Below are 27,076 nucleotides of genomic sequence, written 5' to 3'. Positions count from 1 at the left end.
GGGGCGACGCGGCTCCCAGACGAGCGCCGCTCACAAGGCCTGCGCTTGCCTCGGGCCCTGCCTTCCTTCCAGAAGCTCCTGTGGCAGTTTCTCCCGGCCTGTCCGTTGGGACATCTGGCCCCCGCCCCCTCCAGCGGGGCGGCCGAGGGGTGTCCAAGTGTTTTGGAAGCAAAACGGCCTCCAACCTGGCCTTTCAGTCCTGACGCCTGATCCCACTAGGGTGGAAGTGTGCCAGCAGGGACACACTTAGCTCTGGCCGAGCGACACCTCTCCACGATGGGCCCGGGTGCGGGGAAGCTCCAGGCTCCCTTCCAGGAGCCCAGGCGTGGCTGTGGAGACAGGGCCGCATGTGGCCTGGGCGGGCTGTTTGAAGCCTCTGTCTCTTGTCTCCCTTCTGATCTAGCTGTGGCAGGTGGCACTGAGCACGCTCAACCCCAACCCCACCGACAGCTGCCCCCTCTACCTGAACTATGCCACTGTGGCGGCCCTGCCCTCCAGGGTGAGCCGGCACAACAGTCCCTCGGCCGCCCACTTCATCACCCGGCTGGTGCGGACCTGTCTGCCACCCGGAACCCATCGGTGCATTCTGGTGAGTGCTTCTGAGAAGAGGTGGCTGCTGGACCCGCGTGTGCCCAGAGCCACAGTGCTCCCGGTCCTGGCGGCTGTGAGCCCCAGTCTCAGGGAGTCCCAGCCCTGCACAGACTGCAGCACACTTTGCAGGGAAGCAGGTCCAAAGAGACACAGTTATTTACCCCCCAGGTCAGTTGTGGCAAATCAGAGACTCAGACCTAGATTTCCTGAGGCCGAGTCTGGTGTCCGTCCCTCTGTGCCCCTGTTCCTGTCTAGCCAGGCAGTTGACATCTGGTGGCCAATGTGTTCTTGCTCATGTTACAAGACTGTGCTTCAAGTCATTCTGTGGTTCCCCGGGAGGTACCTGAGAGATGGGGTGACAGCTGCTGAGGGGCACATCTGTCTAGATGTCATCCACCATTGAATTGAGCACAGTGGCTCACATCTGTCATCCCAGCACTTTGGGAGGCTGAGGCAGAAGGATCACATGAGCCCAGGAGTCCAAGATCACCCTGGAATACACACAGACAGACCCAAACTCAAAAAAAAAAGCCGTCTACCATGGAGCTGATGTTTGGAAGGTATTAAAAACACAGCTCCTGGCACTTCCTGGTGGCACCCCTGTGTCCCCAGCTGTACCCTGCCTCTCTCCCTGTACTGCAGATGGTCTGTGAGCAGGCCGACGTCTTTGCCTCGGCCTGTGCCCTGGCCCGGGCCTTCCCGCTGTTCACCCACCGCTCAGGTGCAGCACGGCGCACGGAAAAGAAGACTGTCACGGTGGAGTTCTTCCTGGTGGGACAAGACAACGGGCCGGTGGAAGTGTCCACATTGCAAGTGGGTATCTGGAAGTGCACCCCATGGCCCTGGGCCCTGGGAGCGTGGCCAGCCCAAAGGGAGGCATGGGGAGCTCCATTGCCCTTCCCTGGGAGGATGGGATGACAACTTTGGTTCCTGGGAATCCTGGGCTCTCTCCACCTCATGGCGGGCTTTGATTTCAGGGTTCTGTTTTGTCCAGCTTGTGTTTATTGAGCACATGAACAGTGCCAGACTTGGTCATGTTTTTATGCTAATAATTCTGTCCGAGCCTGTACTGCCTTCTCCTCTATAGGGAGTATTTTGACATGTGTTATTTCACTTGATCCTAGGACTAATCCTTTTGAGGCAGGTGAGGCTGGAAGTGATTTCCAGCCTCGAAGCCCTCGAATGGGCCTGACACAGGCTCCCTACCTCACAGCGGCATTCCCAGAAGCCACTGCTGTGGCCGCGTCCACCACCTCCAGCCCCAGCTTCCACGGCCCTACCAGTGGTCCTTCCTCCTGCCTCTGAGCTCCCCCTTCCCATGTGCCTCGAGACAGCTGTCCCTTCTGCCCAGGAGAGCTCTGGGATCTCCCACCCGGGGCTTGGTCCACCCCTGCTGTCCCCTCTCTGGGGCCTGGAACCACGCCCCACAGCTGGATTCTTAGCAGGAGAGAACAGGAATCTATCTCTACCAACTTGAAACAGTTCCCTTTCTGCTTTTAAAAAACATCGTGTGATTGCGATTGCTTTGCCTTTCTCGATTCTCTTTTCCCCATAACCCACAGGCCCCTGATGTTGGCCCCTTCCTGACCATTGTTGGGGTCCTCATCTGCTAGACACACAGCTGCCCCATGTGGAACCATCCCTTTTCCCACCTCTCCCCAAGCTGCCCATCGCCTCGACATCTTCTTCATGGCCTTCCCAGCCCTCTCTGGGATAGACACCAATGTTTACACCTTCCCTCCGTCTCTAGAGAGCTTCTGCTCTTCCCCAGCAGCCAAAACCTCTGCCGGGGGTGTGTGCCTCTGATGCCTTTGGGTCCCTGGGGATGATCAAATTGGAGACACCCCTCCCACCTGGTCCCAGGGCCCCACCCCCCCAGCCTCTGGTTTCTTTCCAGTGCTTAGCCAATGCCACGGAAGGTGTGCGCCTGGCAGCCCGCATTGTTGACACACCCTGCAATGAGATGAACACCGACACCTTCCTTGAGGTTGGTGGCCCCGTCACGCCAGGGTGGGGACCAGGCTGGGTGGGTGCCCTAGACCCCAGGAAGGCTAGAAGAAACTTGGGGCCGTCCATACCCTCTGGCCTGGCCCAGGAATGTGGGGGCTGTCTCTGGTGCAGTCCTGCTATCCACCCAGCTCCGGGAGGCCCAGGAAAGGGCGTGGGGAGGATGTGCTCTCTGTTGGAAGGGCCTCAGCAGGACGGCAGCCATATGCTGCAGGAAGTTGGAGCGGGCGGAGGGCGGGCCTCCCTCTGGGTTTAATCAGGCATGAGGTTGAGCGTCGAAGCCTCTGGCTTCCAGGACTGGCCCGCCCCAGCCTCAGCTTCTCCTTGATTGACGCGTCCTCACGTGTTCTGTGTTGTCGTTTTTTCCATGAATGCGTCCAGGAGATTAGCAGAGTTGGGAAAGAACTGGGGATCATGCCGACCATCATCCGCGACGAGGAGCTGAAGACCCGAGGATTTGGAGGTGGGTGGGGGCTGCATCCTGCGGGTTTCAGCCTTGAAGAGTGACTGGGTGCCCTGGGAAGCACAGGGCAGTGGCCATGGTGCATGGTCTGACCTTGACCCTGCTGTGACCTGAGGGGAATCAGCCTGTGTCCGAGCAAGAGGCCAGAGCCTGGGAAGCGGCCTCCCTTGGGGAGAAGAGGGCAGCGATCCAGATTCTGATTCGCATTCTGGAAGCCGCTAGATCTAAGTCCTCCCTGCCTGCAGCCTCCCCAACCTCCTCACGTGCTGCACTCCCTCGCTCCCAGAGTCAGCTCCACAGGGCCTTTCTGTTCCTCGAATACACAAGGTCACGTCCACGGCAGAGCCTCTGTAGGATGACTCTCTCCACCCTGAAGACGGTCCCCCAGGGTGTTCTTCTGGTGGGGTCCATCCCATCTCGCACCTCTCAGCTCAGATGTCACCTCCTTAGAAAGGCCCTCCCTGGTAACCCTAGGCCCACCCTCCCCCACTGCCCAGGATCTGGAGGGACAGATAACAGACTTGGCTGCCTCAGGGTGCCATTGGACTAACCTGGCCCGCATGTGTCCCACAGTGCTGTGGGCAGGACCCTTGCAGGCTCAGGGTCCTTCCCACGGCAGCCAGGCTGTTGGCATACTGAGGCTGACCTGGGGCCACGATGCACTTCCAGGAGGCTGGCTCCAGGCTGCCAGAGGGTCTTGGGGCCTCAGGAGCTATTGTCTGGAGGAACAGCTCACCCCTGGGAACAAGGTACCAGGCCTCAGAGTGAGAGAGGGAGGCGGGAACAAGCAGGACAGAAGCTCCCAGAAATGGTGTCGCCTTACTTCTATGGAGTGTTCTTTTGGTTAGGGATGAGACATCAGGACCCACCTGTACTTAGGGGGAGGACACTACATGAGAACATCAATACCCAAAGGTGGGGATCACGTCTGGGCCATCCTAGCAGTGTCTACACTGACATGTAACCAGTTACAAGTGGAGGGAGAGGCCACATGTCAGGACAAGCTCACAGAGGAGGTGATATTTGCCATGGGTCTTGGAGGATGAGTAGGAGTTTGTCAGGCAGCCATTATTAGCTCTTGCCATGGTTGCTGTGACTGTTCAGCTCAGTTGCAGGGGACTTTGGAGGCATGACCTCTACCCACAGAAGGCCACAACTTTCCTGAGAGGGTGGGGCAGGCAGCCTGGAGAGGAGGGAGCTTGGAAGGGCAGTGCAGTCCCTGAGGTCTCGAGGGATTCAGGAGGGGCCGCACATGGGCTGGAGCAACCTTGAAGCCCGATCCAAACGCCGTTTCATTCTGCAGGCCTGCTCTTTTCCTTTTGGAAATGGTACAATATTTTTATTTCCTCAGCGGGTTTGCTTGCCTAACAATACTTTGCATAGAATTTGTTTGCGGTTCCAGATGTGGGAACTCATTTCCATTCCCTGATCCCACGCTGGCTGGGGGCAGGGGCAGGCAGGAGCTCTGGGCAGGACAGCCCTACTCTCCAGGAGAAGCAGTGGCGGTGTCAGGGAAGGGATCTCCAGGGGCCTCTGAGATTCTCTGCGCAGCCTGGCCCCTGCCTGACCCGCTCTCCTGCGCTTCCACAGGCATTTACGGCGTGGGCAAAGCTGCCCTCCACCCGCCGGCCCTAGCCATCCTCAGCCACATGCCGGACGGAGCCACGCAGACCATCGCCTGGGTGGGCAAAGGCATCGTTTATGACACTGGCGGCCTCAGCATCAAAGGGAAGGTGAGGTGTGGGGCTGGCACACGGGGCCAGGGTGGGGGTCCAGCCAGCTCTCAGGGGTGTCGTCAGAGGGTGGCGAGGTTTCTGGGAGTTCTGAGTTGGGACAGGCATAGGGATGGCGTCGCCAGGGCCAGTTCCCTTTCTGGAAAAGAGAGGATTTCACACGGGATGCCTGGATTTCATGCCCATACGTCAAACAGAAGTCTGGAAATAAAACCTCTGGATGGGAGCCAGAGAGAAGCCACAGAAATGATTACAGCGATGGAAACAGAACCCAGGGAGGCAAGGCTGAGAAGCTGGTGGTTCTGTCTGAGGAGGAGAGGGGCGAGAGGGCACCCGTGTTCCCCAGTCAGCCTGAGGTCTCCACAGAGAGCGTGCTCTGTGGTGGTCCCACAAGACCCTCAGAAGGCATGTGACCCCATGACAGTGAGGGGAATCTGGATTCAGCACAGAAGCAGGTCCCTAGGACATCCTGTGAGGGGACCCTAAAGCCATCCAGCTGACTCCAGAGGATGGACACTTGGGGAGCACCATCATGGCCACATCTGTCTGCCTCAGTGTGGTCTGCCATCCTCCCTGCCATGTTCATCTGTCCACCCGTATGTGGTGTGGCAGCCCCCATGCAGGCCTGGGCTGGGAAGCCCTGGGAAGGGGCAGACCACGACGTGTGTGCCTAGGAGATCTGGAAGGAACACCAAGCTTGTCCAGAGCAGACACTGAAAACCAGCCGCCATGTAACTCACAGGTGTGACTTGTTGTCCCAAATGGTGTTTTAAAAATGTGAACTAGTTGCCAACATCTGAACACAGTAAGAATTCTCACGGAAGATTGGATTTCTGGCCTTTTGTAGACTCAGAAGACCTGGCAGTGCTGCCCTCCATTCTCACCTGGCAATTCCACTGGAGCTGAGTGTGGTTGTTCACTGGGGTACTCCAGGTTGCTGCAGGCCCCACCACTTCCTGTTGCCCCCCTGACATTGAGCCCCACTGTCAGTTGCTATCTGGCTTGGGGATTGTGCTTCTGTGTTTTGTACTTCCTGGTTTATTTAATAACTGAGGTGGATGCTCATCTGATGTTCCTCCTCTGAACAACAAAATTATTTTCAGGACTAATCAGGAAATGAAACTACTAATAATAAAGGCTTAAAAAAAAGCACCAATAATAAGCGTCTTTCTTTATTGAATCCCCATAGCTATTATCACGCCAGAAGAAAAATTAAAAAGAAAATAAATAATGCAGTACAAGTAAAGAAAACGTGAATGGATTAATATTTTAGCATTAATTTTTTTTAATAGAAAAAATCTTATGCCTCCACATTGATCTGTTGTGCTAATGGATTGTAGAATTAAAATTTCTGTTTTGGCTAGGCTCGGTGGCTCAGCCTGTAATCCCAGCACTTTGGGAGGCTGAGACGAGTGGATTATCTGAGCCCGTGGATTTGAGACCAGCCTGGGCAATTTGGTGAGACCTGGTCTCTACAATTAAAAACAAAATAACCAGGCATGGTAGCATGCACCTGTAGTTCTGGCTACCTGGAAGGCTGAGGTAGAAGGATCTCTGGAGCTCAGTAGGTCGACGCTGGGGTGGCCATTAGTGTGCCACTGCACTCCAGCCTGGGCGAAGGAGTGAGATTCCAACTAAAAAAAAAAATTCTGTTTTGAGGTCTTAGGGGCTACACATTTGACAATAACTTCACAGAATTTCTTGACATATTTATGCTCAGTAGACAAAGGGGCCAGTCTGTCTTCACATGTGGTTGATCTGAGAACACTAGCTATTAATTTTAACTTTGAAGAGCTTCTATCACATGAAGCAACTGATATAGACATACTCAGGAAAATCCTTTAATATGAGATCACTTGGCAGAGATTCCTAAAAAATCCCATTTCACAATAACTTCCAGAAATTTCGGTACTGACCATATGCTCAATTCCTGGGGTCAAGTCTTGTGACTTTCAAACATCTGTGGAGTAACAGCATTTTAAACACAGTAATGCCAAGGAATTAGCGGAACAAGAACATGCAGGGGCCCACGGGCCGTGCCTGCCTTTTGTCCTACACCCATGCTCTTCCATCGTGTTTGAAGTCTGGTATTTCAATGCAGGACTGTAGGACAGCCCAGCCGCTCAGCCGTCACAGCCATTCTCAGAACGACGTGGGTGGTGGGTCCGTGTGCGTCGGGGCCAGCCACGTGCTGGGCTGTTGTTGGGATAATGTGTCAAAGATAAGGAACAGGTGCATTTGAAGCTTTCATTTGGTGATAAAAACCCTAGAGTAGCCTTGGCAATTGTTTACTCTTTGACCAACAACAGAATTTTGGGGAAGGCATATTTTATCACTGATGTTGCTTAGAGATACTAGCCTGCAGTGGGCCTGCAGTGGTAATAAGGAGCAAGCTGACTTTTAGTCAGTTTATTACTGTTTCAAAATTCTACACAGATATTGCACCGCCACAGCCTGCACTTGGTATGGGCCACCCCCACCCTCTCACCCTTAGGGTGCTGTTGCCTGGGAGGTGACTGTGTCCCAGCTGGTAGAGTCAGGATTCTTTCCTCCTTGTGTGGATATATGAGGTTTTTGTTTTTTGTGGTTTTTATTTTGGGTTGGGTTCTCACTCTTTCATCTAGGCTGGAGTGCTATGACACAAACACTGCTCACAACAGCCTCCACCTCCTGGGCTCAGGGAATCCTTCTACCTCAGCCTCCCAAGTAGCTGAAACTATAGGCTGCACCACCATAACCAACTAGTTTTTATTTTTTGTAGAGACAAGTTCTTGCTATGTTGCCTAGGTTGGCCTCAAACTCCCAGGCCTTGGCCTCCCAAAGTGCTGGGATTACAGGTGTGAACCACTATACCTGGCTTGTCTGTGTGTTTTTGACATCCGCTGATTGTAGGGCCAGGATGAGGAGCAGGCTTCCCAGCAGCCCCTTCTCTTGCTGGGAGCACTAACTCCTCAGTGTAGGGAAGATTCTGTGGCACCTGGCCTCATCTCATTTGACTGTAGGCACATCTGTGCATAGGTTGCTCCTGGCCCAGGAACGTCAACCCATGAAGGAAAACCTGCCCATGCAGGCCTTCCCCAGAAGCCACAACAGCACAGCGTCCAGGGCAGCCATGGTCTGGGGGCGGCTGGCAGGCCAGCCAGCAGGCAGGTTCCTTTCCATGGCTCCAGGTATCTTTCACTAATGACACTATAGTCGCCCCAGCCTCCGCCTGGGGTCAGACTGGCCTGCAGACCCCATGATACACAGAATGGCTGGGTATCTTGGCACCAGCAAAATAATACATGCTGTTTTCATTTAAAACCTGCCCCTCCATCCTGGAGCTGTTCTTTGTCAATTCAAGATGAACCCTCGGGCTTTTCCTGAGCAGTTACTGCATACCATGCACTAGGGTGGTCACTGAGGCTCCAGCGATGGACAGAAAGGGCCCAGTCCTGACCTGAAGGCGCCTGTCTTACCCAAGGACACAGCGTGAGACTCCAACACAGGGAGCATCTCCCAAGTGGTTTCCTCAAGAGCAAGTCGTGCAGAAAGTGTCACTTCAAAAAGCAAACTGAAGGGAACTAGCAATGTGCCCAATTTTGCAATAACAGTTACAGCTCCATTTCCAGAGGGTCAGGGTAAAATTGGATGGGTGTGGCCCAGCAGGCCTTACATGTGTGTGCTGCTCGAAGCCCTCTGCCCACGTGACAGGGACTGATCCCAAAGAGGGATCGTATCTACTGATATTTACTCTACTGTAAAGTAAAACTAAGAAATTTGCAAACTATGTATAATTTATTTAAAAATAACAATATTAATCCATTTCATGTTACCATAAATAATATAATTTTATGAAAATGACTATATTTTCCAAAATGAAAAATAATGGAGAGAGTAGCACTGTACATTTTTGCAGATCTAGTTAGTGTCTGGCTTCATAGACGATGGCTGGGAGTTTGCATCTACTACTGCATTGAATCAGCTGTGATGTGTTTTTTCTGTTGAGCTATATCAAGAAAATGCAGTCTCACCCCGTTTATAGTTGGAGCTGGGATGAGAATTTTAGTAGCCTTTTCAGATAGCTGTGAACATTCTTTGCTATTACACCAAAACTCAACAAGCAGTTCTCTCTCAAAGCAACTGGCTTAAGAAGTTATACTTGGTTGCCACATGGACTCTGAACTCACATGAGTGGACTCTTAATGCCCTGCGACAGTAAAAGCCACCAGACTCCCTAGAACTCTGAACATGTGACTTGGTAATACCCTGCGTTGGTTCTTTGGAAAATGTTGTTGGTTCACAGAGTTCTGTAGAACTTCCAAATTTGGACACATCTCATGATATAATATCAAGGCATCACCCTCATTAACATCACCATTCATCTTATCAGAAACATCATCAAACATGAGGAAGCTGACGTAGTGGTGGATACACGTTTTCCAACATTCTGATTTTTGCTTGAAAGATCAAATGTATCCCACTGGCAATAAAAAATATCAGCTGTTTTCTGGAAGTAAGAGGCTCTTTGTTCCTTTTCTAAGAAATATCTGCCAGATACCTGAGCCCAAGTAACTGTCATTTGTCTCTCCATTGTTCTTTCAAGTAAAAGTGGTGCTCACGGCCAAAGCAGCTCATGGGTCTCAGAATCCCACCCAGCACACCTACCCTCTGCTCCTCAGAGATAGTGGGGGTGGGAGTGCTTTATGACATACAGAATGATGAAATGTCTCATACTCGAGGCCTGAGGGGTTTGGGTTTTTTGAGACAGGATCTTGCTCTGTCACCCAAGCCAGAGGACAGTGACACGATCACAGCTAACTTCAGCCTTTACCTCCTGGGCTCAAGTGATGCTTCCTCCTCAGCCTCCCAAGCAGCTGGGACCACAGGCAGGTCACCATGCCAAACTAATTTTTAATTTATTTTTTAGAAATGAGGTCTCGCTTGTATTGCCCAGGTTGGTCTCAAATTTCCTGGTCTCACGTGATCCTCCTATGTCAGCCTCCCAAAATGCTGAGATTACAGACATGAGCCATAGTGTAGGACCAAGCATTGACATTTTAAAAAATCAATTGTACTCCCTCAGCATGGGATTCTTATGAGAAACTGACATTGTTTTATTTTCCCGGAGGACACGAAAGAAAATACAGTGACTCTTGTCCTCTTTGGGGCTGCAGTCTTGACTATGGGTGTAAGTATCAACCTAGTGAAGAAGGTGGGTAACACCTTAATATCACTGTGGAAATTAAGTCTTTTATACAAATAGGAGCAGCGTATGGGGGTTGGTAAAGCTTCACACAGCCCCTCCAACTGGATTTGCAGGCTTAGTGCAGATGCCCTGTGGTGGAAGCCAGCATTGTGAGAGGGGACGGGGGTTCCACACAACCACATCCAGGCATTTTCGATATGGTCCATTTTGTACAGAGTTAGACTCCATGTCTAAGGCCATTTTTCCATTTAAACAATCCTGTGTTTTCATGCAGGTTATGTCAGAAGAAATGGCTTATTTTCACTCTACTTCATTATAAAGGCAGCTCCATTTATATCTAAAGATATCTAAAACTCAGGGCTTATGTAATACGATAAAGTTTCAAAAAATTACTTGGTAAATTTCAAATCCAAACCTTTACATGTGAAGGCCTGCTGTTAATTAAAATGCAAATTTGGTGATTAGAGTCAGGAACCTATAAAATGTCACACCGTGTAACCACTCTCAACTGGTTTATAGGACGCCACGCTTATATCTGTGATGGGAGGGCCCCTCGAAACGTGACTGTTTCTGGTGGCCCCTCTTCAGACCCAGGTTAACCAGGAGATGTGAACTGAGGTTAGGAGTCAGAAACGGCCCCTCCTCCTGTTGGTAGAACTGGCAGTACTGCGGGGTGATGACAAGGTGTCCTCCCCAGTGGTGGTGTCTGTGGGGGCAGACGGGTGCTGTGACAATGATTGGGGGAGGGGATGACATCAGTTTTTGCTGCTGTTCAAGGTCATGGTGAAGAGCAAAGAGACCTGAGACCAAGTGGGTCGGTGGATGGCGAAGGCTTTCAATGCCAGTGCGAGGACCCTTGGCCTAGTTCTGGGGCTGGCAGGGGCAGGAGGGGAGGCGGAAGGGCAGGTGGGAGGGAGGAAGGTACATCATGTGATGTGGAGAGGAGCCCTTCAGAGGAGGCGCAGGATGCCGCAGACTAGCTTGAGGGAACCGGGAGGAAAGAGCCGACTGGGACTAGGGGCTGCTTGATGGCACGTGTATCTGTGGCCCAGACCCTGTAGGCTGCAGGGTTGGGGAGCAGAGAATTCAGGAGCCAATGGGGACAAGAACCATGATGCTTGCAGTGGGGGACCCTGCGGAGGCCTATGGGGGAGGCCAGAGGCCAGGGAGGGAGGGAGGGTCTCAGGTGTGCTGTTGGCAGTGGGCAGAACCAGGGAAAAGGGAAAGGTTGGCACGAGGGGAGGGACACAGAGCAGGGTTCACCCAGAGCAGCTGCAGGTGGGGGCGCCATCTTATGAGGCTCGGTATGCAGGGAGGCAAGCGGCAGAGGAGTGTGAGTGCACAGTGAGGTGAGACCAGAAGGTCAGAGGCAGCTGTGGCTGGAGAAGGCAAAGCCATGTGACTCCCTCAGGGCTCTGTGAGCTTCAGTCCAGCAAGCGTGGGGCCATTGGGCTGCTCTGAGGGGCTGGCAGGGAGCTGGAGGGCCTAGGCCCCTCCCCACCGTCAGCACAGCAGGAACCTCCCATGAGTGCCGGCAAGTTGGTGGCATCCTCCAGGTGCTGAGACTCCCTGGGCCTCAGTCTCTTCCTCACAAACGGTGCCAGGAGGCGTCTAGAGGGCAGCCCTGCAGACAGACCCCAGGCTGGCTTGGCAGCTGTGTGCCGAGGGCCAAGGCGCCGGCCTGTGAGCACAGGGTGCCGGGGCTGTATATGAGACCAGCCACTGCAAGGTGAAGCTCTGGGTGTCTCATCGGTCCAAAGTTCTGATAAACAAAAGTGATCCCCACTGTCTTTGACTGTTTCTTCCCGTTGCTTCTGGAGAGCAGCCCACGCCACCAGAGTTCCATGAGTTCTGTGGGTACCCAGGCAGCCTGTGCAGTCCTCATGCCAGGAGCCCCAAAGTGTGGGGCCTGGTGTGGGGGTGGCGGGGATGGTAGGGGAGGGCTGCTGCTGGCCTGGCTCCTGTCCCCACCCTCACCCTTGACCTGATTCTTTTTACTGCCTGCAGACCACCATGCCAGGGATGAAGCGAGACTGTGGGGGTGCCGCGGCCATCTTGGGGGCCTTCAGAGCTGCCATCAAGCAGGTGAGTGAGGCAGGGCTCGGCCTGAGCTCTCCCATGGATTCTCCCTTGCCCTTCCCACTGCGGACCCCACCAGGCTCCATCCCAAGTCTCCATAGCGGGTGCCCTGTCCCTCCTCTGTCCTCGGGCCCTCAGAGCTCCACCCTTGTGTCAGGCAGGGTCCACTCAGGCCCCCTGCTCGAGGCCTGGCTTGGTTCAAGCGCCCATGAGTGTTTGTTCAACGAAGAAGCCTGGCCTAGCCCCTGGCCCTGCCCCAGGCAGGCCTGGCCCCTCTGCCCTACCACAGGCCTCCTTCTTCCCTTACCTGGGCAGACACCCTAGAGCCCTATCCTCGCCCCACATCTGTGACCTCTCAGAGGCTCAGGTGATGTTCTGAGGAGCCTGTCCATCCCCGGGGTGCATTAGAGGAACAAAGAGCACGCACCTACCCTCCTGGCGAGTTGTCCTCCCTCATGGTGCTTTCTCAAGCCCACACTTTTTTATTTGTATTTTTTTTTTTTTTTGAGTTGGAGTCTCACTCCATTGCCCAGACTGGACTGCAGTGGCTGCTCCCGGCCACCGCAGCCTCAACCTGCTGGGCTCCGGCGATCCTTTCGCCTCAGCCTTCCAAGTAGCTGGAACTACAGGCGCGCGCTACCACGCCCAGCTAATTTTTTGATTTATTGTAGAGATGAGGTCTCGCCAAGTTGCCCAGGCGGGTCTCGAACACACAGGCTCAGGCAATCCACTCACCTCAGCCTCCCAAAGCGCGGGATTACAGGCTGAGCCTCCGAGCCCGGCCTCAAGCCCACTCCTAAGAGGCTGAGCTCTTATGTCACTAAGCACCAGGCATCCTTTCCCCATAGGCACTACCTGTGGAACCTGGTTCCTTGGGGGTAAGCCTGACATGGAAAAACAAAAGCCAAAAGGTCTTGGCAAATGTTTCTAATTCAGATGGCCAGGCATCCAGACTGCCTTGACCACGAGAGGAGCAGAAGTCCCAGGGGAGGGGACTCTGTCTGCCCGGCTCCCTGGTTTACTGTGGGTCCCCAGCTGCACATGGCCTTCTGCTAAAAGGCCCAACCAACAGGGACACTGGAGGTACAGGGGTGAGGTGACCTGGGCAGGAGGCTGGGGCTGGCACATCCTGGCCTGTGCCATGCTTGGTGCCCCATGGGGCAGGAGCCTTCCAGGGCACACAGCTGTGGTCTCTCACACAGAGCACATGGTGGGGGTGAGGGTGGGGGTGCCACAGGCCTCTGCGTGCACCTGCCGGGCCCCATTCACACCGTGGGGGTGATTGCAGGAGGAACACGTGTCCTCTGTGCTCTCGTCCCTTCGCTGGCTGGAGACTAACCAGGGACATGGCCAGCATTCAATGAGGTACTCAACAGGCTCGGCACCACAGGCTGGCTGTAGGATGCCCCCCACCGGGTTCCTGCCACCTGGCCCTCCTCCCCTCCTCCCACCAGGCCCCAGCAGATAAACTCATCAGAGAACTATGAGGGAGATAGGCCAGCTGCAGGGCACCCCTGGGGGCTCTCTCTGAAGCTGCTATTAGGTGGCGCGGGGGCCAGGTGGTCCCTGAGGAGCCACGTGGCTGGCCTTCTGTGGCTGTCCTTGCTGTTCACCCTGGTCATTGCTCCAGTGCAGCTCTGTCCTGGCATCTGGGACAGGCTGGCTGGGAAATACCCAGTGGGTAGACCCTTCTGGGCTTGAGTCCCTGTTCACAAGAAGCCACTTGGTAATTAGTGCATATTCAGCAGCTGGTGACCACGAGTATGCTCAGCACCTCCCCACCCCCAGGGGTGCTGCAGCCCATGATTGGCAGGGTGCTGAAGACCCCACCCCATTCTAGACAAGGCCCCCCTCCCACAAGAGTCTTGGCCTGGAGGCTCCACGGTGAGCGCTGATGTCCTGCCCAGCCTCACGTCTCTTTGTCAGCCTCTTAAAACAGAATGTGCCTCAATTAGAGCTGCAAAATAAGTAATGACAGTGATGAACTGTAGCCCATGGGATGAAATAAGAGTCCGCACATCTACACTGGTAGGAATAAATCTCTGATCTACATAATAATGGAAAGGACTGTTTCCTACAAAGGTATCCCAGTTCCTGTCTGTGGTAGTAGAAATAGATATCGCCACTGGGTGAACACCACAGCCATCAGCATTTGCAGGTCAGGATGATCAACAGGGCTAAAAGCAAGTATTTAAGAGCATGATGGGAGCCAGGGTAGTCAGAGTGCTTCAGAAGGCACCCACAGGTTACCTCTGGGAGCTCCAGTGTGCCCAGGTGTCACAGGGCATGTCGCCAGGGCAGGGACAGAGCCACAGGATGCACCTCCTGATGCCAGGCATGGGGAGGGAAATGACACTTGGCTGGTTGCCTGCCAAAAGCCTATAACCTGACCACAGTCATGAGGACACATTGGACAGACCCAGCATGCACATGCTGAAGTCACAAAAGACAAAGCCAGACTGTGCAAGCGTCCAGAGTAAAGAGACCAAGGACCCAGTGGTTAAGTGACTAGATCCTGATATCAGTGGAGCACAGGAAGGCTGGTAGCCCCTGGAAGTGACAATGTTGTATTGGTAATGACTCCCTGATGCTGCCTGCTAGCCTGGGCCACACGGGATGCAAACATTGGCAGAATCTGCGTAAAGGATGTTGCAGAATCATTTGGTTGTGTTTGCAAATTTTTTTGTAAATTTAGGGTTATTTCCCAATGAAATGTTTAAAACTTCTTTTAAAAGAGGATGTGCCATCTGAAGATATAAGGGTGCGCTGGGTGGCACTGGGCTCTGGGGGTGTCAGCGGCCTGCTAGTCCTGATACAAGCCCCTAGCCATGGACTTGATACCCTCAACTGCCTCCCCAGGGAACAGCCTGGGAGACCCTCCCCAAGCTGTCCCCAGAGCACAGTCAGCTTCATCTCTGGCTATCCTCTTCTGTTAGGCCAGTGGGTCCCAAGTGCACCTGTGCGCACCCAGGAGTGTATGTGCCTTGGCGCCTCCAGAGCCCACCTCCAGCTCTTACAAGTCCAGCTCTTGCAAGGCCTGGCTGTGAGGGCCAGGAGGGCAGAGCTGTACCTGCTCTGTCCCTGTCTCCTGGCATCCAGCTTCACGACCTCAGGACTGATTGCCCAGGGAACACAGTTTTCCTCTAGGCCAGCAGTTCTCAAGTGCGCCTTGCATTGTTAGAAATGCAGATTCTCTGCTCTGCCCCAGACCCACCGAGTCAGAGATTAGAGGGCAGGGCCCAGCAATCAGGGTTGAGGGGCCCTTGGGAGGCCCACACCCTCAAGTGTGGGAGCCTCTCCCCTTCTCATGCTCTCACACGTGCCTTCCTCTCCTCGCTCTGGAAACTCTTCTTTCCCTGTGGGGCACCCACCAGCACCTTGCTTTCTGGGAAGATTCTTTAGGGCTCCCCCCTTTGTTGACGGGTCTCACCTCTCTGGCCTTCGTGGCCTGGAGCCCCTTGGCAACATGCTGTGACCTCAGGGTCACGCTGTCTTGTATTCGTTTGTTCCAAACACCCAGTCCCCCTGGACGTGGGCCGCTGGAGGCCTGGACATGAGTATAGGCTGTGGTCCCCATGTGTTGATCAAGTGTCAGTGATCCGGGGTCTCAGGAGGAGCTCTGAGGGGAGGGTGCTGGGGTCCTGAAGCCCCTGCCTCTATGTCTTGATGCAGACTGAGCTGGAGTGTAGGAGCGGGAGTCAGGGCTCCTGTGGAACTGACAGTGGCTTCTGTGTCACCAACCCCAGAGGCCAGTGGGCCCCTTTCCCCCTTGCTGCATGGAGTCCAGGGCCCTCTGTGAGGCTCAGGGAAGCCCTGGGGATTTGAAGCTGCCCCAGCCCAGTATCACTGCCCCAACCCGCAGGGCCAGTGCCCCCAACCCCGCTGTCCCATGTTTAACCTGGGGTGGAGCCTGTGATGTGCATGGAAGAGTCAGCTGTTCAGTAGCTGAGAATGATATCGGATCTGGTGGAGCTGCTTATAAGGGCCCTCAAGGCTGCAGGGCCGGGCATGCTCCATGCCAAGAGATGTGTCTTGGTTGAGGGCTCTAGCCCTGACACCACCACTGAGGCGAGGCCTTCATGGGGTCATGGGCAGAACCTGCCCCGGCCTGTTGGCCGCACATTTCTCAGTGCACAAATGGCTTGTTTTGGCATCAGAATTACATTTCCATGAGGCCAAGCTCTTCCTGACTCCAGTGTCAATGTACTGAGAGATAGGGGCCACAGGCCACCTTCTGTGACTGAGGAGGCAGAGGCTGATGAGTCTGTGAGACTCGCCCAGGCTTGTGCAGCTGGCTGCTGTCAGAGGCTGGATTCGAACTTGTAGCACAGCCTCACTCCTGGGCCATCTACCCTACCACCTGGCCTCTGGTGGACCAGCTAGCAAATCCCAGGGGGTGGGCCTGGCCTAGGAGCTGCAGGACTATGCCCGGATGGCAGAGGGGGTGAGCCCTGCTCCCTGCACGTGACACTGTCTTGTCTGTCTCCTGCTGCCTTCAGTGTGAGAGCTCCCGGCCACCCTTCCCTGTCCTGAGCCTCCATCCTGTAACAGAAGCCTCTGCCCGCTTCACCCCTTAGGGCTTCAAGGACAACCTCCATGCTGTGTTCTGCTTGGCTGAAAACTCAGTGGGGCCCAATGCAACCAGGCCAGATGACATCCACCTGCTGTACTCAGGAAAGTATGGCTGCCTACCCCTTCCTCCCCGGCCTTCCCCCTCACCCTTTCCCTCCGAGGCCCACCTGCACCATGCCCCTCTCCACATACTGCCCTGTTGTTGGAACTCCTGGCCTTCTCCTTCCCGGAACCAGGCCAGCCTGGTACCCAGCCCCCCCCAGGGTTGGGGCAGATTCCACCCTACAACCCACTGGCAATGCCTGCTTGCTCTAGGCCTGCCAGGGACGCATCCTGTGTCGGAGTCCCCTGGGCAGCCAGTTGCATGCTACCAGGAGTGCCCGGGAGTGTGGGTAACAGGGGCACCTGGACAAGCTGCCGGGCTGCCTTGGGTGCCTGGCTCAGGAGCTTAGAGTCTACCCTGCATCCACGGGACAAGCCTTTCTAATCTTCAGGCTTGATGAAGCCCTGCCTCTTCCCCAACTCTCTGCATGGGAACCCTCCCTGCATCTCCCCCTGGGCTGCCCCCTTCTCAACTGCAGGACACATTTGGAGGAGCAGATGGCCCCTGGACTCAGAATAGTAAAGTCCCCTACCCTGGCACTGGTGCCCAACGGGTGCCTCCTCTCCCTCACCCTCTTCTTCCTCTTCATCTCCCCAGTGCTGGGCACCCCAGGAGGAGGTGTATATGTTGGGGGTGGGAAAGCCACAGGGACAGATGGCTCTAAATGGGGTCTGCCCAGCTCCAAAGGGTCTCACCCCATGGGACTCTCTGTTGCACCCCAGGACTGTGGAAATCAACAACACGGATGCCGAGGGCAGGCTGGTGCTGGCGGATGGTGTGTCCTATGCCTGCAAGGACCTGGGAGCCGACATCATCCTGGACATGGCAACGCTGACTGGGGCTCAGGTGGGTGCCACATGCACCCCCCTCAGCTGCAGCCTCAGGGAGCCTGGACCCCCCCTTGACCCCAGAGTGGGGAAGGCAGGTGGGGTGGGGCTGCTGTCCCTGAGTTTTTATAACCGAGATGAAGATGCAGGAGACGCTGTCTTCGCAGTGAAGGCACCAGGACTGGGGCCAGAAGCAGGGCCAAAACTGCCTCACGGGCTTGATGTTCCCACAGTTCTTGTTTCCCTGTCTCCTTTCTCTGTGTCTCACCACCTCTCTTTTGGTTTTCTTCTTTTCCTGCCTGCCTCTCTGTCTCCCTTTCATCTTTTGCATGTCCCCCCGCCTCTCTGTTCCAGGGCATTGCCACTGGGAAATACCACGCTGCAGTGCTCACCAACAGCGCCGAGTGGGAGGCGGCCTGCGTGAAGGCTGGCAGGAAGTGCGGCGACCTGGTGCACCCACTGGTTTACTGCCCCGAGCTGCACTTCAGTGAGTTCACCTCAGCTGTGGCCGACATGAAGAACTCGGTGGCGGTAGGTATGGGGCCCATGCCCACAGAGCCCTGCCCTCGGGTAGGTAAGTCCAGGGAGATAAGGCCCCGGAAGCCACAGCCAGATAGACAAGGGCCCAAGGTGGGTGTCAGGGCAGAGATCCCTCCCCAGGAAGAGGGCAGTTAGGAGGTGAAACCCCAAGTGGGGTTGGACCCCTCCCTGGTCTCCCTGCCAAGCAGTGGGGCCTCTCCCCTGCTATTGGGTCTGGCTCTGCTGCCCCATCAGGCCTTCACTGGCTCCTCCTCAACCTGGGACCTGTGGTCAGGGCCCTCCCAGGCTGTCTTCAGCCTGCTTTCCCATGCTGAGTTCCTTCCTCCCACCCGGGCTCTCGTAAACTTCCCAGGAGGTGGTGGCCAAGAGGTGATGGGACAGGGTGGGGTGAGCCCAGTGGGGAACCTAGAGGGTACCTGTAAACTGGCCATGCCCACTGCTGGCCACTGTCCTCTTGGCCTCCCCAGGACCGAGACAACAGCCCCAGCTCCTGTGCTGGCCTCTTCATTGCTTCACATATCGGCTTTGACTGGCCCGGGGTCTGGGTCCACCTGGACATCGCCGCGCCCGTGCACACTGTGAGTGTTAAGGCTGCCCCCTCCCCACAGACATCCCCCTCCACACTGGCCAGTGCTGGTCCCCCCCTTGTCCACACAGAGCCCCTCTAGCTCCGGAGCTGCCAGCTGAGCTCCTCAGAAGCAGTCTGTGCTGTGGCCCAGCCTGTCCTGGGCAGGAGGCCCAAGACCCTGGGTCTCACCCATCCTCTACCCAAGGAGACCCCAGGATATGGGCAGAGCATATGGGGCCTTGCCCGTGGGCTGGGCCCATCCCCTGGCAGAATATGGCAGGACAGCAGCAGGGATGGGGCTCTGGCTCATGTTCAGGGTCTCCGACCGAGGAGGGAGTCGTGGGACCCATGGGGGGACCCTAGGAAGGCCCTCCTGTGCACAGGCCCCACACGCAGACTTCTTCCCACAGGGCGAGCGAGCCACAGGCTTCGGCGTGGCCCTCCTGCTGGCGCTCTTTGGCCGAGCCTCTGAGGACCCTCTGCTGAACCTGGTGTCTCCACTGGGCTGCAAGGCAGATGGCCAGGAGGACGTGGAGAGGGATTCCAAGCGACGCAGGCTTGTGTGAGGGCCTCTCGCCTGGCCCCACGAAGGGCTCTCTTACCTCACTTTGCACTGATTAATGTTAAGCAATTGAAAGATTATCGCTTACGATGGGTTTTGGTTAGTTTTCTTGTTTGTCACGGCGGTGGTGATGGAAACAGCTTGTTCTTATGTCTTAGGAGGCAGCCTGTGTTGGGAGGGGCTGCGGGGAGGGTGCCGGGAGGCACTGGGTCTTGTTTACCTTCAGTAAACTGCTGCCTCTGGGCCTCCTGAGGCTGGGCCTCCTGCCTCCTCAGTGCTGGTCTCTGGCCCTGGATCCTGCACGTGACACCCAGGTTCTTGCTCCATCTGGGCCATGAGTGCTTCCAGCTGGCCCACCCTTAGTGAGATGGCGGTGACTTGCTGCAGGGGACCCTGTTTTGTGGAGCAAGAGGAGTCATACTCTGGCCCCTTGGAATTCACTTGAGGTTGGATTAAATACAGCCCCACCACACTCTTGCCTGGTCTGTTCTTTCTTCTCCCATCCAGTTTAGAAACCAGGCCTGAAGGCCCTCTGGGGGCAGTGGCCCAGGGCTGCTCTGCTTCTCCTTGGCCTGCTCCAGCTTTGAGCCCCAACTGGTCAACCTGGGACCTAGGACAAGAGCAGAGGGACCCTGGGGTCCAGGCCTGTACCGCCAGGTATTCAGTTTTCTGAGGGTGCGTCACAAGCTCTGGGACTGCCCCGCTCTGCAGGCTGTAGGGAAAGTGGTCTGACTCCCAACACACCCCAGGGCATGTGTTCAAGTGTGTTTTCTTCACACAGAAGTTGCCTGGACACCATGCTGGGTGATGAAGAACCCAAAACCAGTCCTGGATTCCCGGGAGCCTGGCCAAGATTCGGGGAGACTGCCCCAGCCTGGCCCAAGGAAGGGCCAGGCAGGCCCACAGCACCTGGCACCAGCTTCCCACATCCCATTCGTCCTCTCCAGGGGGCTGCCTGGCCCAGGGGAAGGGATCAGGGACACATGCCCACAGTAAGGGGGTGGCAGCCACCTCTCTTCTGCTGGGGCCCTTGGTGGCAAATCTGTAGGACACATGGCCCAGCTGTGCCCTGAGCCCACTGGCCACTCACCTCAAGTGTCCAGAGTCCTGGAGATCAGACTCTTTCTGGGTCTGATCCCAAGCAAATATTTAATTGTCTGCTGTGTGCACAGCCCTGGCTGGACCTGAAAAGGCAAGACCCTGCTTCTCCAAGACCCTGTTTGAGAAAGCTGTGGCCCCACAGAATAATAGTGATTGTGGGCTGCACAGGACTGGAGCCCCTGAGCAAGGGGGTGGCCATGCAGGAGAGGCAGGGGTTGGGAGCCATCATGGGTCATCAGCTTGCAGAACGGCGCCACAGCAGGCAGCTCTCACCGGCTTCCCTCCAAGACACCCAGAGCAGACAAAGGTCACCGAGGTGGTCTGGCTCCTTCTCCAGGGCAGCTGGTACCATCTGCTCCCCCCGCCAGGGCTGCGCCCACATGGATACAGGATGCAGGGTCAAGGAGCAGGGAGGAACTGAGTCTCTCTTGTGCGGGCACAAAGGCAGCCTCAGGGCCAGGGACCCAGCTGGGGACCAGCTGCAGCCTGGGCCTGGCCTGTATGCCCGGCACCAGGGGACCATGGGGGTGAGCCAGAGGCCCAGCCTCCCCCAGGGCCAAAGGGCCGCCTGAGGCACCAGCTGCTTGCCCCTGCCCAGCCGGAGCCCTGGCAACAGGGTCACAGCGCCTGTGCTGGGGGGCAGGTGGGTATTCTTGGGTCCACTTGATCACGGTCTCCCATGAACGGCACAAGGAGACTAGCTTGGCAAAGAGCCATTGCTCCGGCTCCCGTGTGTCCAACTTGTACGACAGAAAGCTGTCGGCACAGAGCCCAGCGGGTGCCCACATTGGGCAGGCCTCATGCATGATGGAGCGGGAGAGGCCCAGGAAGTGCTCCCAGATGAACTTGGTTGCAGCCATCACCATGGACACGTAGAGTCCAACGATGCGGGGGGAGATGGGCAGCATCAGGAGCCCCCCTCGAATCCCAGTGCCCACCCGGGGTGATGTCACCCCACAGACAGAGACAGGTGACAAAGGATGGATGTGTCTCTCTGGGGAAAGGGCTCAGAAGGTGTGATGAGCTTGTCCAGGACTGGTAAGCTGAGGAGAGGGGAGGGAGGTTCCTCTCCTGCCCACACTGGAGAAGGGAGCCCTGGAGTCAGCTGTCACCAGTGCCTGTGTGTCCCCAGGGCTGAGGGAACACAGGGCTGTGTGCATACTCTCAAGGCCATTGGAGGTGAGCAGGGTTTGGAAAGTTCTGGAAAGCCCAGGGCTGGAGGCTATGGTTCTTAGGGCTTGAGAGAGCCTTGCCTGTACCCCACCAGGAAGCCCAGACTTGGGGGCTGACTTTGTCAATGACCAGGTCGCAGCCACAGCCCTGGTTCCAGTCACAGCCTGGCTGCCACTCCTACACGACCCACCACTCGGCTGCCCAGCCATCCTCGAGGGCATCAGGAGGCCTCAGCCGCTGCAACCGGACTGGGGCACTGAGGAAGAAGGCCAGCTGGCCTGCGGCCTGCAGGGATGGACTGTGCAGGAGAGAGTGTGGTCAGCAGCACCCGGGAGGGTACACAGACAGAAAGGTCTGTCTGTGTCAGCAAAGGGAGGGAGCCAGAGGACAGTTGGCGCCAGGCCCAGGGACGTTTGCAAGTGACCTACCGCCATGCGGACCTTGGAAGACATGTCGGGGCCACTCGAGGCCACTGTGTCAGGGGAGTTGCCTCTGACAGGCCATGATGGATGTTTAGGGAGGCATTTGATTGTCACCTGACCTTCTGGAGTGCCCACGAGCCACTGAGACCCATGAAGAGGGGGCTGAGCTTGGTCTTGATGGACTCAGCCCTGCCAGGTGGCCAGGCTCAGCAACACCCACTGAGCTCCACCAGCTGCTATCACACTCTCAACCCTGGGACGAGAAGGAGGATTTCTAACCCCCATCCTCTGCCGAGAAGGCCATCTCCAGCAGGAGGGAGATACTCCAGGCTGAGAGCGTGTCCTCAGAGTGTGTCACCTCAGTCCATGACCTGTTGCAGGGGGACTGATGTCATGTGGGGGCCCTCCCTCTGCCACATAGAACCAATCTGTGCCATGTCACCTCTCTGTGCCACCAAAAACGGAGGAGGTAGATATTTGAAAGGAGCGACTCAAGTGGAACAACGTTGCTTCTGTTGAGAAGGCTGGTGGACCAAGTGACGGTCTTAGAAAGTCCCACCCCAGCTCCCGCTGTGGAGTCATCACTCCAGGTGCAACTCCAATCAGGGACTGGTAACTCCCCCAGGAAACCTCTGAAGCTCTCTGACATGGGGCCTCCACTCAGGCACAGCAGGACCCCGGGACCCTTCTTCCTGCCTTGCTCTGGGTCAGTACCTGCCGTGCCCTCCCACCGGGAGCCCTCACCCACCAGCCTCTCGTGATGGCCCGGGGTCAAGTCTGCCTGGAAGTCAACCTTGCCCATGGGTGCCATGCTGGCGAGTCCCCTTGAAGTTTCTGCTCCCAACTGGCCTGCGGTTCCAGCACCCTGCACCCTCCCCCCCCCGCCCCCACCGCTGCTTCGCCGTCTGTTGAATTTGCTGCATGACTCTCTGCCCAGAGCCTAGTTCAGGCTGTGTTCCCTGGTGAATTAGCAGTCAGCATTTTTGTTTATTTGTTTGTTCTTTAACAAAAGGTTGTTTTGGTTTGAAATTCAGCAAAAGCACACACTGCATTCCGCTTCCTCCCATTCAGTGTTCGGTAAATGAGTTGTTTTCCGACTGCTTCGAGTCCTTGCCTCAAATGAGCCTCCAAAAAAGATAATGCATTTAAAAGCCCTTGGAAAAGTACCAGGCCCTGTACACATGTCTGACGTTGTTATCGCTGGCTCTCGAGGCGACCCTGCCACACACAGTCCCCACCCGTCCATGCCAGGCTCAGCTCCGGGGAAATGTCAACCAGGGCCAGGGTCCTCACCCCACAGATAGGACTCAGGTGGGGCGGGGGTCCGCCTGCTGCCCACTGATCCCCAAGCCCAGGCCTGGCCCATCCCCAAGGCCTTGCACAGGGCCAGGGGCAAGAATGCAGCAGGCAAGAAGCCAGCACACCCCCAGGGGTGTGCCCAGTCCTTACTGATGTCCAGCTGATGGGCCATCTTTGTTTCAATCTCCCCTGTGGTCCTGAGGGCTTTGAGGATCAGTCCAGGAGAGCATTCTACAGTCAGGGACACAAAGCGGAAAGCAAAAACCCAACATTAAAAAGCTCAGCAGCCAGGTTGATGTTTATGGGCAGCACAGCTAGAACCCAAGGTGGCCCCCAGTGGAAACTGTCTGTTCCCATTGGCTATGTAAGAAACTCAGTGCTGTCGCGGCCCCTCCTACCTCCCATGCTAAATCAATTTAGGGGAAGCTGGGGATGTGACCCAGACTTCCTAACTAGAGACTTCATTTTAATGCCAGAGACTGACTCTCCCTTCTCCTGATGAGCTGGATGACTTTCTGTGCCATCTACAAGCCTGCTTGGTCCCGTGCAGTGATGGCCTGAAACCAACTTCCTTATTCAATAATGTTATTAAGCGCCACCTGCAAGTACTCCCTGAAAAACTGATCCTTTTTGTGGACGTGACTTTCCAGCCTGCAGGGGAAACCCGGTTTCCAGGAGGTGTAGCGCTCAGGCTTTGGGTTCTGCAAAGCTGGGCTCCATGTGCAGCACTCAGGGAGATCAGGGGGCCTGGGGTAGATGGGGAACCTCCTTGCAGATGTTAATAGCAATCACCAGAAGAGCTAATGTGTCTTAAGCAATTTGCTGTGGGCAAAGCTACCCTGGTAGGTGCTGTCATCTTACTCCTAGCCAGCAGATGCAGAAGCCCAGGTCATAGCTAGTTTGCGAGGGTAAGGGGGATCTTTAGACTCAGCGGGCCATGCTCTGCGTGATTTCTGTCTTCTTTCCCAAGCCCTCCAAGCCCTGGAGCCAGGCTCAGGGCAGGGCCGCCAACAGGTGGGTGTGTTGGTTGATGAAGGAAAGAGGGGTGTGAACAGACAATAGAGGGATAAGGCTGTGGTGGCCAGACAGATAGAGATGGTCTGAGGGCTCATTACTGTCAAATGCCCCAGGGAGCTCTGTGTGTGGCCCTGGGCTTTGGGCCTTGATTCTCTCATCTGTAAAAAGGATGGGCCTTGCAAAAGCTTCATGGCATTGGATTTGGCAGTGATTTCTTGGTTAGGACACCAAAGGCACAGACAAGAAAAAATGGACCAATTGGAGTTCATGAAAATAAAAAAATGCTGTGCATCAAAAGACATTATCAGCTGGCTGCAGTGGCTCACACCTGTAATCCCAGCACTTTCGGAGATGGAAGGTAGGTGGATTGCCTAAACCCAGGGGTGCAAGACCAGCCTGGGCAACTTGGTGAGACCTCATCTCTACAATAAATAAAAAAATTAGCCAGGCGTAATGGTTCCAGCTACTTGGAAAGCTGAGGTGGAAGGATCACCTGAGTCCAACAAGTTGTAGATACAGTAGCTATGAGCATGCCACTGCACTCCAGCCTGGGTGACAGAGTGAGACTTCAACTCCAAAAAACAACACAAGCAACCTGATTCAAAAATGAGCATGACCAGCTAATTTTTGGGGGGGGGAGGTAGAGATAGGGTCTCACTATGTTGCCCAGGCAGGTCTCCAACTCCTGGGTTCAAGTAATTCTACCACGGCATCCCAAAGTGCTGGGATTACAAGTGTGAGCCACTACACCTGGTCTGAAAATAAGAAATTTAAAACTATAGATGGGCCCTGGACCCTCTAGCTACCTGTGGCCCGAGAGGCAGCACAGCTTCATGTGCAGCATTCAGGCTTTGGGGTCAGCACAACTGGGCTCAATCCCAACTCCGCTTCTTTTGGAGCTCTGAGCCCCAGAGTCAGTGGCAAGTCCCCTGTGTGATGGGGAACATCGATGCATCCATGGAAGTTCCATCTAACAGGCAAAACACAACTCCCCTGGTCATCCAAAGCCCCCACCCTGAAACAACTGCAGTGGACAGCTGTGCCGAGCGAGGTGGGGATAGCTACACGGTCCCTCCCGGCATCGGGGGACATTTGCAGCAGCCACGCTTACATCTCCTTGTCCGTGTGACACACCGTGTGTTTGCTGGATGAGTCCATATTCTTGACCAGAGACACGATCTTGAAGGGGGAAGAAGTGAAGAAATTATACCAAAATAAAACTTAGAACTTCAGGATTGAAGGAAAAACAACAGAAAAGGGAAATATCTGGGTAAATATAATGGACTACTTTTCCTCTCCAAAGTACTTAAAATATTCACAAGCAGTAGAAAGCAAATAGTATCACATTGCGTCAGGGGATTCAGTGCATGTATATGTAATACATGTGACAATTACAACACAGAAAAGGTAAAGATTGACACAGAGAAAGTAATTATACGTTATAAGGTTTCTATACTTTACATATGCAGGTAAAATATTCACTCTAAATAGGTTATGAAAAGTTAGTCCCTAAAGCAAAAGGTAATACAAAGAGAGATAGCAATAAATAAATAAATAAATAAATAAGAAAAATAAATGGAATGCTAGAAAATATTCAAAAGAAGGCAGAAAAGGGAATGAGAAAAAAATGGGAAAATAGAAAAACAATAAAATAGTAGACCTAAATCTAACTATATCAATGATGACATTAAATCTAAATAGTGACTGGATATGGTAGCTCACACTTGTAATCCCAGCAATTTGGGAGGCCGAGATGGGAGGATTGCTTGATCCCAAGAGTTCAAGACCAGCCTGGGCAACATAGTGAGTTCTTGTCTCTACTACTACTACTACTACTACTACTAATAAGAATAATAAAATAGCCGTGTTTGGTGGTGTAGTCCCAGCTACTTGGGAGGGTAAGGTGGAAGGATGGACTAAGCCCAAGGTGGAGGCTAAGGTGAGCTGGGATCATCCTATTGCACTTTAGGTGACAGAGACCCTGAAACACACACACAAAATTAAGGAAGTCTAAATAGTATACACAGCACTTAAAAAATAGAAATTGTTGCACTGAATTGAGAAAAAGAAAAACCAACAGGACCCAATTAGAGACTGTCTATAAGAAACGCACTTTAAATAAAATTATATGGTCTAGGGATTAGTAAACTATGACCCAGAGGTCAAATCCAGCCCATGACTAGTTTCTCAGAATGGTTAACATTGTTTTAGGGTCATAAAGAAGTAGAGGAGGGGAAGGAAGAGGTGGTATAACTGTGTGTGGCCCACAAAGCCTAAAATATTGACTAACTGGCCCCTTACAAGAAAAAAGTTTGCAGCCCCTCATATCAATAGATTAAAAGTAAAAGGATGAAAAGTGATATACCAAGCAAGCACTAATTAAAACAAAGCAGAAGTGGCTATATTAACATCAAACAAAGAAGACTTCAGAACAAAGAAAATTATCAGGTATGAACAAGGTCATTATGGAATGATGAGAGTCAATTCACCCAAAAGACATAACAGCCCTAAATGTGGACTCCCCCAGTAACAGAGCTTCAAACTGTATGAGACAGAAATGTATAGAACTGAGAGAAGAAATTCATGATTATATTTGAACTTTATCATGTCTTTCTCAGTAGTCAATAGAATAAGTAGACAGAAAATCAGCAAGGATGCAAAAGCCTGAATAACACCGTCAACTGACCTAGATGACCTGTATCAACCACTTCAACCAACAGAAACTGAGCACTTATTCTTTTAAAGTGCAAATGGAACATTAACCAAAATAGATAATCTTCTGGACCATTACAAAATTAACAACCTTAAAAGAATCAATTATGCAATGCATA

At 54.4% G+C, this 27,076-nt stretch overlaps 1 protein-coding gene across 1 annotated transcript in view; it reads left to right on the top strand.

Annotated features, from left to right (window-relative positions):
- Window positions 1–19,705, top strand: part of STX16 (syntaxin 16) — a 56,589-nt gene extending 36,884 nt beyond the window's left edge. The window contains exons 9-19 of the mRNA XM_008050375.2: window positions 404–589; window positions 1,234–1,404; window positions 2,489–2,578; window positions 2,980–3,061; window positions 4,652–4,794; window positions 11,990–12,067; window positions 16,639–16,739; window positions 17,459–17,582; window positions 17,918–18,094; window positions 18,571–18,681; window positions 19,082–19,705. Of these exons, the coding sequence (XP_008048566.1) occupies window positions 404–589; window positions 1,234–1,404; window positions 2,489–2,578; window positions 2,980–3,061; window positions 4,652–4,794; window positions 11,990–12,067; window positions 16,639–16,739; window positions 17,459–17,582; window positions 17,918–18,094; window positions 18,571–18,681; window positions 19,082–19,237 (1,419 nt within the window). The 3' untranslated portion in view covers window positions 19,238–19,705. The remainder of the gene's footprint in view (window positions 1–403; window positions 590–1,233; window positions 1,405–2,488; window positions 2,579–2,979; window positions 3,062–4,651; window positions 4,795–11,989; window positions 12,068–16,638; window positions 16,740–17,458; window positions 17,583–17,917; window positions 18,095–18,570; window positions 18,682–19,081) is intronic.
- The last annotated feature ends 7,371 nt before the right edge of the window (window positions 19,706–27,076 follow it).

The sequence above is a fragment of the Carlito syrichta genome, unplaced genomic scaffold, assembly GCF_000164805.1.
Source record: "Carlito syrichta isolate Samal-C Ts95f unplaced genomic scaffold, Tarsius_syrichta-2.0.1 Scaffold145269, whole genome shotgun sequence".
NCBI classification, from domain to species: Eukaryota; Metazoa; Chordata; class Mammalia; order Primates; family Tarsiidae; genus Carlito; species Carlito syrichta.
This window is presented reverse-complemented; position numbering and strand designations above follow the sequence as displayed.